Below are 12,193 nucleotides of genomic sequence, written 5' to 3'. Positions count from 1 at the left end.
CAGATGTTTATTAAAACAGCTTTTTTTTTTAGATTCAGATCAAATCTGTCTGCTGCATGGTCCGTCTGTCTTTGATTTTTCTATTGTTAAAGACTGAATTCAGATCAAAATCAAATATTGATAATGTTGGAGAGGAAAAACAGAAACAGAAACTTGTAAAGGAGGCTGCAGGAGGAGTAGGTCATGGAAACTAGGAGGACATCATAGAATTTATGAGGCAGAATAACAGGAGAATTCAGCAGTGAGCAGCTGTGGCAGCGAGAAAACAGGGAAGCTGATGGAGGAGGGCTAATAAACAGATAGTGAAGGTAGTTTGGAAAACAGTGATAAAGACGGCGATCGCTGCATAGCCTGTAGTCTAGATCTAAGTGGGAGACAGACTCATTAGACATCTATTTGATTCTATTCTATTTGATTCTATAGTATTAGATAATATTCTATTCAATTCTTTTATCACAGTCTATTGTTTTCTATTATATTTGCTTCTATTTGATCCTGTTCTATTATATTTTATTTTATTCTAATGACTTTGTTCTATTTGATCCTGTTCTATTATATTTTATTTTATTTGGTTCTGTTCTATTTGATTCTATTATATTTTATTCTATTCTATTTGATTCTGTTCTATTCTATTACATTCTTATCTATTCAGATCTATTCTATTTTATTGCAATCTATTCTTTTGTATTATATTTAATTCTATTCTTTTCTCTTCTATTTGATTCTATTATATTTTTTCTATTATATTTGATTCTATTCTATTAGATTCTATTATATTCAATTCTTTTTTTATCAGTCTATTGTTTTCTATTATATCTGCTTCTATTTGATTCTGTTCTATTATATTTTATTTTATTTGGTTCTGTTCTATTTTATTCTGTTCTATTAGATTCTATTCTATTCAATTCTTTTTTTTTATCAGTCTATTGTTTTTTATTATATTTGCTTCTATTTGATCCGGTTCTATTATATTTGATTGTATTTTACTCTGTTGTATTTGCTTCTATTTTATTTTATTTTATTCTATTCTATTTGATTCTGTTCTATTTGATTCTATTCTATTAGACTTTATTAATTTTCAATTAATTTTTTTATCACAGTATTGTTTTCTATTATATTTGCTTCTATTTGACTCTGTTGTATTATATTTTATTTTATTCTAATGACTTTATTCTATTTGATTCTGTTCTATTCTATTACATTGTTGTCTATTCAAATCTACTCTATTTTATTACAATCTATTATTTTGTATTATATTTAATTCTATTCTTTTTCATTCTATTTGATTCTATTCTATCCCAGTCCAGCTCATGAGGTCAGTCCTGGGAATTAAAGGCAGTTGTGGTCATTTTGGCTCGATGATGATGCTGATTTTGCTTCATCATCCTTCCTGCCTGCAGCCATCAGCACCTCAGTTCCTGCAGCATGGAATTCCTCTTTGAGATAAATAAAGTGTTTTTGGATGGAACTGAATAAATCCTCTCTGGAATTATGCGCTGCATATTTAGAAAGTTCTACCTGCTGGAATACTTTAGCGTTATCAATGTGACGTAGCTTCAACGACATCCTGTTAAAAAACAGAAGCAAATCTTTACAGACATGTCTGAGCTGCACATTTATACCACCATAACAAATATATTCATTTCTTAAAGGGAAAAAGTTTCCAGATGAAGGAAGTCTGCAGCTTGGAGTCCTTCGTGTCTTTGAGGGTTTTATTGTTCAGTATTAGTGGAGGAAAAGCAGGTGGCCCAGAGGCAAACAGAAAGCTGTCCATTCCTCTCAGCCTCCCTGACTCTGGGCCAGCGAGGACACGCTGACGCGGCCTTTTCAAACTTTCCTGTCGCTCTGTCGGCGCTGCTGAAGAGAATCCGTGCTCAGCCAGAATGACGCTGATGGACCTGTCGGCCTGGATCTGCGTCTCGGCGTGCCCTTACTCCACCGGATCTGTTTCGGTCCGACGGGCAGATCATGTCACATCTTTCAGCATTTTGCACCTGCTTCTGAAACGCTGCCTCTCCTCCTCTTCCTCCTGCTCTGCATCAATAACCTGCCATCAGAGGCTACTGCTACCTTTCAGAGGAGGATGTCACATAGATGTGACTGTTGCTGTGACGATGCCAATGAAGCCCAGACTCCATGGAAATGGAGAGATTGAGTGCAGAAACCCACCCCCACAATCGCACCTCTCCACACACGCACTGAAGGCCAAACGTCAGGATAGGAAACATGGAAAGGACTTATCTGAACCAGAACATCCCTGGTTCAGATAACGAAATGCCCATTAGGAGACCAGTGGAAACCATTCGGATAAATAAGACCTCCAGTCTCCGAAAACAGCAGGAGAAAAAGGAAATTTAATCTCATTATGCATCAAACTGTCTGTGCCCTTAGAAAGAAAACTCTCATGCTTGGGTTGGATCTGCTTCACAGTAACGGGTTGACCAATTCAATTCAGTTTATTCATATAGCGCCAATTCACATCATGTCATCTCAGGTCACTTTCCAGTTCACCAGATCATCCAGTGAGATTGATTCAAAGTTTTCTATCTAAGTAAAACCAGTTGATTGCATCGACTCATTGACTCTTCAGCAATCCCTTACACTAAGCATGCTTGTAGCGACAGTGGAGAGGAAAAACTCCCTTTGAACAGGAAGAAACCTCCAGCAGAACCAGGCTCAGTGTGAGCGGCCATCTGCTGAGGCCGACTGGGGTTCAAGGAGACAGAAGCAGACATAGAAAAAGAAGCATAGATACAAAAAGCAGCTGTAAACCAGCTCCACAGGCGGCCCCGTCCAGGAAACATACAGCCAACAAGCAATGCGTTAAATAAATGATGGAGACTTTGTCTGATGTGCAGCTTTTTCAAATGGATCAAATCAACCAAACATCCAGTGGTTTTCAGTTAAAGTAAGTGAAGTCATATCTGTGTAGGATATTCTCAGAAAGGTGGGATTTAAATAAAAAGACCTAAATTTAAGTGACATTAATTGTCAGTATCAGTCCGAAACTTCATGAGGTTAAACCCACCTCTCCTTCCCTCTGACATCCAGGTGGGCAGCCCTGTCTTAGGACCGCCGCCGCCTTCACAACGGTTCCAGTTTGTTCCTGTCACTGAAAGTTGACCAAACTGCTGATATTTGGAGACAATCATTTTAAAGTTTGCATGACAGAAATGTTCATCAGCTAGGATCCAAATGTCTGGAGTGAGCAGCTTGCACAGGGCCTCCAGGGTTTTAGCAGCGGGTGGATGTACCAGCTAGCATCACAGGCTCCATTTCACAACTGTCCATTCCAGCAATTTTTAAAAACTGCATTTTGGATGCAAGACGTGATCCGTCACACTTTCTACACTCGGTCCACCAGCCTGAAACTTCTGAAACTTTATTATTGCAGTTTTTCCAAATGCTTGGCAGACATTCCCATGATGCAGGGATTTAGTCAAAGCAAGAAGCTGACTACTGATGAGCCGTGGTTGCATCTCTATGTCTGAACGGAAGGGGCCGTAGAGCTGCTGCTATTTAATGGATTAGAAATGGTCGCCTTCTGACGGTGCAGTAAAACCAAACATGGTGGAAACTAGGAGAGCAAGCGGGAAAGTTGACCTGGAATCTGTTGTGTTTGGAAAACCCAGAGCAGGTTGGCCGTCGTACTGATCAACTGGGTCAGGACCAGTGAGATCCTTTCCAGCCATCGCTGCTGCAGAACCCCCCCCCCCCCCCCCCCCCCCTTCTTTCTTACAGTTGGATTTGACACAGATCATCAACACTCTTCTGCTGTTAGTCCATCAATCAATACTCCCCCTCCTCCCCCCCCTCTTATTATCACTCTGATCTATATCTCTTTGTCTCGTTTTCTTTAGAGTCGCCTCCTTTAGCCCCAATCTTTTCTCCAAATTACATTAAGGACAATCCCAGGATTTGATGCTAAATGTAAAATGACCTACATCGGAATTAGATGAAGTGAAACTAGGCCACATCAGAGCAAACGTGAAGTCAGACGTCAGAAGAAAAGCAAACGACTCTTGATTGGAAGTTGATTGTAAAGATTTCACTTCTGCTGCCTTTTTTTTCCCCTGTTGAACAAAAGCCAAAGAAATGCGGTTGTGGATGAGTGGGGGGGGGGGGGGGGGGGGGGGGCGTCTCTGCATCCAAACAAAAACAAAATGGCAGTGTTAATAAAAAGCAATCACTAATGCTCTTCCCCGGCAGCGGGCCGCAGGCGTCGCAGGCGCAGGGACGGCGCTGGCTTTCTTCAATGACTCCTGGTCTTTTGTGGAGCCATGTGTCTGAGTCCCAAACTTCCCATCTCCAAATGTACTCCCACAATACGGGCGGGGAGGGAAGTGTTAGGCTTTTCATTTGCTGGGGCCATTAAGGCGAGGCTCTAAAAGGACTGGAAGTGAACCCAGGTTTGCTCAGGCTGGGTCAGCATGTGCCTGGCCTGCTTAAGTAAACCCTGCTCACCATCTGCACCTCCGCTCCAATAACGCCCGATCTGAGGAACGTCTCCATCGTCCTTAAAACAACATGGGATTAAAAAACAAGCAAAAAATGCTTTCCTTAAATCATTAAAGGATGGTTCCATTTTTCATTCTTCCTCTTACAATGTTTTCAAAGCTTATAAATTAAAAAAAGAAATTAACTGTTCCTGTTATGAATCCAGAACAGTCCTTCTTTCGTCAAAGATAATGTTAGTTCGCTGATGCTCCTATTTTTCATGACTATAACGAGAACTGATAAGCTAAATGTGGATCTCTGATGATGAAAACTTGACAAGCCATGGGTGTGAATTTAGCAGGTCATCGGTCAGACGTTTGAAATGCATCATTGTGTTGAAATCAGCTAAGCATTATCAGCCGTGCTGTTGCATCCTGTTTGGTCACGCCGCCCACCTGGCGTGCAGCGCTGCTCAGTGGCGGGCTGCAAATAACCAGAAATGATCCGGTACTGAGCGCTGAACTCCCACTAACTCTGATCTTCCAGCTTTGCTTGTGCAGAGATACGTCTTTGCGCGGCTCAGCTCAGAGTTTGCGCTTTACGCTCCACTCTGATGGTTCGCTCTCACCATTATGGCTCTTCCTGCTCTCACTACTTAATAAACTATATGTGGCTGATCATCCTCTGCCAAGCGTAACAAATCCCTTTGTCTAACTATCAAGATTTTATTTCTTCGAGCTCACAAGAGGTGATGCTAAACCTTCTTTAATTTCTACCAAAAGGAATCCCTAAATTATATCCAAAGTAAATATTTCTTTGCTTTTGTTTATTTTTGGATAAGATCCAGATGAAAAGGTACATAGATCTTTGAATATTTCTCTCTCATTGTTCTCATTTCTATCTATTTAAATATGATGTGAACGATCCAGAAGAAGGCGAAACTTAACAGGTTCACAGATGATTGCCAGCTGATTGACAAAGCCAGAAGACCTGCAGCTTCACAGACTGATTGCCTCAGTGCTGATAGAGATTTCTGCATAGAACCCTTTACAGCCATGCATTGTTTTTATTTATTTAGTTTATTACATACACTGCTTAAACAGAATGCAGTGGATCAGGTTGAAATAGGCTAAAATATGATCATCATTCTGGAGCTTTGTTTACTGATCAGTGTTTTTGGGTTTTTCTTTCCTTCTAATTAAGTCATTCTATGTGTTAACTGCATATTCTAGATCAAGCCTGATTCTTTACCCCTTCATATAGGCAAACGCAGATGCATGCTTTCTGTTTAACATTTTCTATATTACAGCCGTTTGGCTGGATGAAGCCAGATGTTTGCATCAATCTTCTTTTAAATTTCCTGGCTTCAACATTAGTTCATCGATGCTCCAGTAAACAATTTAATAAAACATAGATTCCTGGTTGAATGATGGAAAAAAGCCAGAGATCAGTCGGACCATCGGGGTGAAGGAAGAGCCTTCAACCAAAGGTCGCTTTCAGGCATCAGTGTCTCATCAATAAAACTTTGTTAGAAGTGTTTGTTCCAGGTTCTACTCTTTACTGCTTTGTGCTTTTAGGTCTGGATCCATCTCAGCGTCAGGGTGTGGAGGATCTGATTTCTGCAGCGCCCATCAGCTTTGACCACGCTGCTCTGTTCAGCATCCTACAGAAACTAACTCTGCAACACCGCATGAACGACTCCTTCTCCTGCCTGGTAGGTCAGCAGCCACACAGCCTCATGACAAAGTATAGCAGTAAGACCTGCGTTTGGAATAATTGCATCATCTGGGGTGATACAGAGTTGACGTTTGTTGAAATTATAAAATACATTTTCAATTCAGTTTGTTTCTATAGCACCAATTCACAACCCGTCATCTCAAGTCACTTTACAGAGACGGTTCAGTCAGATTGGTTTGGAACACCAGCTGATTGCACCAGTCAGTGACTGAAAGACCTGCTCCTCCTGGATGAGCCTGCAGAGACGACTTTCGCTTGCATTTTGCTTTTGATTCTTCAGCAATCCCTCATCTGCTGGAAGAAACCTCCAGCAGAACCAGGCTCAGTGTGAGCGGCCATCTGCCGAGGCCGACTGGGGTTCAAGGAGACAGAAGCAGACATAGAAAAAGAAGCATAGATACAAAATGCAACTGTCAACCAGCTCCACAGGCGGCCCCGTCCAGGAAACACACAGCCAGGCAGACGAGCTTCGAGCCAGCTCCCATGTCAGAGGATGAAGAGAGCACATCCAGTTAGTCACAGTCAGAGAAACAGGACTACACTGAAAAACAGGCCAAGCTCCAACATCAAGAAACAAAGGTGTTGATTGCAGCCAAACAGGAACAGACCAGATTAAGCTACTATGAGAAACAGCAGAGTCAGAACAGAATCAGTGGCTTGGTGGTGTTTCTCTGAAGGTGTCCAAAGCTCTTTTTTCCATTTCTTCCATGTAAAGATTGGCTACATTTGGTGACACTGGAGATCCCATGGGTTAACAATGCTCCTGTCTGTAAAAATGATCCCTGAACTTGAAGTAGGTTGTGGAAAGATAAAGGTCCAGTACAGATCTGGTCCGGAGTAAAATTAGTCCTGTTGTTTAGGTCACTGTCTTGTTGAATACGTGTCCTGACTGTTTCCACTGCCTTTGATATAGGTATGCACATGAAAAGAGAAGCAACATCAAAACACAACAGGGTTTCTCCTGCTGCCATCTTTAAATGTTTGACTTTTTTTGCAAAGTGTTTGGAGTTTTCTGTGGTGTGGTGTGTTTCCCACCAGGGAAGCTCAGCTAAGCTGGGTAATAATGAGTCTGAGTGTTGTTCCCTCCAGAAAGCTTTCTCAATTCAAAATGTCTGGAGTGCCGTTGAGTTCCAGGCTTATAAGGTGGTCCAAACAAAGCCTGGTTCTGGCTTAGAAAACATGCAAATTGAAGATTGAGATGATAGCGGGAAGGAATCGACTTTATCGCTGCGTTGTAGGTTTTAGAGAGCTGGAACCTGAGTCCACCCCCTCTGTTTCTGGATGGGAAGCAAAACGTCTTCAGACTTGGAAAACAAAGTCTAGTGGTTTGCTTTTGAAATTTTTTTTGGAATGACTATGACCTGGATTACTGAGAATCTTAAGCCGGGCATACACTGTGCGATGTTTTTAATCGTTGCACGCAGCTAAAGCTCATGCTATAGGACGAAACCGCAAGTTTGAAAAGTTCACAGCTCACGATGTTTGTTCTCACACTGTGCGACCCGATGCTCTGATGCGATCTACCTGCTCGCACTGTACGTCTAAAAACCAGGTAGGACTCAGCTCCGCAGTGAGATGGCGCTACTCGGACTCGTCTATTCTAAAGCCAAACCAGTAGCAGAGGAATATGAAGCTGACTAGAGTGAAACGCCATGCCTTGGCTATTTGGGCAATTTTGTGCTGAAAGCCCTAAAAAGAAAAGGAGACGACGTATTTGGACAAAGACATGGCTGAGCAAACGTGGCTACTACAGTCTGTCAATTTGACAGAAAGAACTACATTTCACTCATTGCATCCCCACCATGCTGCTGGGTTTTCATCTGAGAGGAAGAAGAATTCTTGTTTGCCCGTCGTTTTTCCATCCAATGATTTAAAACTTCAGGTCCGCTAATGAACCCATCTTCATCGCCCATCAAACTGCTCTTTCCCACATCTGGTGATTTGAATTCAGCAATGAGCTCCATCAGCCCCACAGGTCTGATCAAACTGAAAACTGGAACCAGTCTCCGGGTCGGGAACTTTCTGGCAAACAGGAACCTCCATGGCCTCCATCTGTGCTACACAGAGCTGCCTTCTAATCCCAGTCTTCATCTTCTACAAGAATTCTTGAAGTTGAGGATCACGCTGCACTCAGGCCTGAGAATCAACAGTGAAGATTCTCAAGCAGCGACCAAATGAGCCATTGTGTCCCTGCAGCCTTTTTCCTTCATGCACATCCTAGGCTGAACATTTATACCAGAACCAGAGAGGTCTGTTCGTTTTTCTGTTCTTGCTTTATTTGGAAAATATGAAGCATTTGTGCTTCAGCTCCAGAGACTGATGACGACTTCCCTCTAAGTGCTGAGCTTTGGTTCTGGTGAAGAATAAATGCCAGCAAGAGCTATTTTTCCTACAGTTCTGAGTGAAGGAACCGTTTTCTCTGGTCTTTGGAGTAGATTTAGGCTGCAGGACTTCCAGGAACTTTGGAAGTATGTTCTGGCCAGAGCGACGGATACTGCTGCTGCGCTAGTAGAGAGAAGGGCAGGTTTGTCTTTTTTAGTCACCAAAAGATATCAGATGATCCAATTGATGGGTGGAAGAACGCTACGGCTAAATAAAGAAATCTCTGCTTGTTTTTTACTCAAACAGCAAATTGTTGATAAAAACCAGGTTATAATACCAGAAGCTTTTATTACTGTGTGTAGCTGGATGAAGACATTAACAAAAGCTTCACAGTCACCTAAATGCTTGGATATTTTATATTCCATCACTTTAATCAAAATGATTCAAAATGATCCTGAATTTGTATTACTGCAGGAGACTCAATGTCTGTAATTTAATCTGCCTAAACGGTCTTAAAATACGGTGATTTTAGATTCATTTCTGTTTCATAGTCAAGCAGAAGGTGAAGGAGCTGAAACCCATCAGAGAAGATCCTGAAAGGACATCAAATCTTTCTGCCTCACTGCGTCTGTGCTGCTGTGTGAAACCCTGGGGGCTCTCTCACACTGATTGAAGAGATAAACGCTCTAATCAATACTTTCCAAATAGGAGCGTAGCCCAGTGGCTGGGTGGGGGGGGTGATTGGAGGGAGGGGGTAGAGTGGAGCTCTTTGTGCCGTGTGGAGCTAAGCAGAGCGACCAGAGTCTCTGGATAAGATCCTCCATCTTCATCTCTGGGTCCTCCTGAAATCATCACTCGTCAGATGAGCTTATAGAGGAGTTTGTTTTATTCAATGTGGAGCGACATGAGAGGAGAGGCAGCTCTCATCAACCAATGCATCACTCTCCTTCATTTGATTTATTTATATCTTCCTCCATTTTATTTAATGTGCCATAAAGAGCTCACATTCTGATGGTGAAAATACGGAATATGAAATGTGTGGATCAAGACTAAAGATTCGGCGTATAAAACCAAAAACCTATGGCTCCCCTAAAGGGACATGGAGGGGAAAAAAAATAAACTTTTGCGAGATCCCGCAAAAGTTTATTTTTTCCCTCCGTGTCCCTTTAGGGGCTCCGTAGGATTGCATACTGACCTTGTCTGTTTTGGGACTTCTCTAGAAATTAAGAACCTCTCCAAATCATCCTCCATGGTTGTAGCTGACACATGGGCGTATTATCCTCCCATAGCAGTACACTTTGCACCTCCACTGTTGTCCGTTTGTTTTACTTCCGGTTCGCTGACATGGCAAAACGTTTTGCGAGATCTTGCAAAAGTATTGTGGAATCTCGCAAAGTTTATTTTTTGCTCCACGTCCCTTTAGGGGCTCCGTAAAAACCAGACATTAAAGGAAGCTGGAGACCAAGGTTTGTGGAGGAAGGGAGACTCCATTCAGACTCCAGATATCCACAATTCCTGCTCTTCCTGAGCCGCTTCTTTTCCCTCTGGGATCATCAGAATCCCAGTCACTGCTGTCGCTGCTGTATTTGGACTATAATGGAGCTATAATGAAGCTCTCTGGGCTGTTTATGGACGGGAAGGTTGCACAGACACATTGGTTCCCCTTCTAGGTGTTGCTTGGGGGAACTTTTAGCATCAATGCAAGCAGGAACTTTTTTCCAGTTTCCTCTCATCGTGTCCTGTTGTCGCTTCCCGGTCCGTCCCGGAAACACGATCCGTCCTGCGCATGCCATAACAGATATACATCCAGTTTCCATACATAATGTAATTATGGTACTAAAATGACTTTTTTCTATCCTTAACTCACTAAAGATGCTAACTAAAATGTTTTATGACTTTTTGCAGAGGCATTTTGTTTGTTTTTTTACATTTTCTCTGCTTCTCTTCATCATCATGGGACACGCTCAGAGCGGTCTGGCTAAATCTGATTAAACCATCTTTATCTGCATTTTAGTTGTTTCTTTCTTTAGATTATGCGCTATATATCATAATGTTAACACGAAAGGAAAACATTAAAACTAAAAAAGACGCGGACCCATCGTTGAAGTAGCGTAGCATCCTATTTCCTGTGCAGATCAGGAACAGAGTGATAAAACAGAAAGGATTTAAATGCATTTATTTTCTCAGGAAATACATTATTAAACTTAAGTATGCTTACTTTTTTTTAGGTCTTTTTAACAAAATAAATTGGAGGCCAACCGGATGTATATCTGGATGTATATCCGTCCTGGAAGCAGGATCCATCAATGAGCCGATGGCGCATGCGTTGGACGGATCATGTTTCCGGGACGGCAGGTAGTGACACCCAATCTTACCCGTCTGTGGCATTCAAACACCTCCTCCGTTCTGCAGTATTCAGATGGGCAACCAGTGGAGAAGCATTCGGTTACTTCTCTGTAAAAACAAACTTCTCCTATTTATATTTTCTGTTTTTACATTTTATCAACCTTCATCTTGCTGTATAATTGGCAAACAATGGAGTATTAAATGGGTAAATATTGTTGTCCGCATTCTTTCCCATCAGCCACTGTGTTGCTAAATCTGTGATGGTTGTGAAAACCCCTGATAATTAAAACGAAGAGTGTTTGTTACAGATGTGGTAAATATCTGTAAGGCTCCGGCAGGGAGAAGGTGTTGTTGAAAGCGGCGTCCCCCCAGAGCTGAGGGGTCACGCTGGGTTGCCCTGCATTTTAAGTCAAACGAGATGTTCAGCAGAGTGACATCTGGGCCTCTTTGGTTCTTCTACCTACCTCACCAGGACGCCTTCCAGCGCCGCAATTAGGCCGCTCCATTCACGCCATCCACCCAGCTCTTCACTGCTCAGCCTTTTGTCAACACCGCAGGGCTTTTTATTCCAACTGCAGCCTCTTTTCACTCGGCGCTCTGAGAAAGGGCCCCGGCCCAGGCGTGGGAGACATCTGTTGAGAAGTGCCTTGGATTCATGTCACAGACCGGGTCAGGTTATATAGAAAACCAGTTGAACCCAACGACAACAACGGTAATTAGGCAGAAGTTTGGGATGTTGCTGGAGTCCAGAGCGCACTGGTGTGGCCCCCATTAAAAGAGAACGGATAAACATGGTGCGCGGAGGGGGGGCGTCAGAACCAGAACTGGGACCCAGACCAAACCTGGTATCATTTCTGGACATCTTTCCACCCTTACACACAGGTTCTGGGCTGGGTTGTGTGCAGAGCAAAAGATGAGGGTAATGGTATGGAGAGCTTTCAAATGAAAAAGACCTGGATCTTAAAATCAGGGAGGAGGAATCAAAGACATATTTCCCTTCAAGATGTCTCTCCCTTTCCGTCTAATTCCTATGAGAGAAGATGGTTTTAGCTCTAAGCCTAACAGGGGTATGAATAGTTCTGGTCCTGACTGAAGGCCCAGAACCGAGCCTGACACACAGGCCTGGTGTTTTCTGAAAACAGAGGAGAGGAATCAAACTCCGGTTTCAGTGTTTGGACCTTTGCTTAAGAAGTCTTATCATAATAATCAGCACAATAAAGCAAAGGTGAGAAAATGAAGATGAGTCACTATGAGTCTAAAGACCAGTTTTATCCTCCTGTCTACGGCCTCAGCATCTGTCCCTGCCTATGCTGCGGACACGCCTGTCCTCGCTCAGATAAAGAAACCTCCC

General features: G+C 42.6%; 1 protein-coding gene across 5 annotated transcripts in view; it reads left to right on the top strand.

Annotated features, from left to right (window-relative positions):
* Nucleotides 1-12,193, top strand: part of cadps2 (Ca++-dependent secretion activator 2) — a 165,606-nt gene that overhangs the window by 73,897 nt on the left and 79,516 nt on the right. For all 5 annotated transcript variants that reach the window (XM_038301129.1, XM_038301130.1, XM_038301128.1 and 2 more), the window contains exon 12: nt 6,015-6,151. In XM_038301129.1, the coding sequence (XP_038157057.1) occupies nt 6,015-6,151 (137 nt within the window). The remainder of the gene's footprint in view (nt 1-6,014; nt 6,152-12,193) is intronic.

Source organism: Cyprinodon tularosa, unplaced genomic scaffold, assembly GCF_016077235.1.
Source record: "Cyprinodon tularosa strain WSP-4 unplaced genomic scaffold, ASM1607723v1 ctg461, whole genome shotgun sequence".
Lineage (NCBI taxonomy): Eukaryota > Metazoa > Chordata > Actinopteri > Cyprinodontiformes > Cyprinodontidae > Cyprinodon > Cyprinodon tularosa.
The sequence above is the reverse complement of the archived record's forward strand: the minus strand, read 5'-3'. Positions and strand labels throughout refer to the sequence as shown.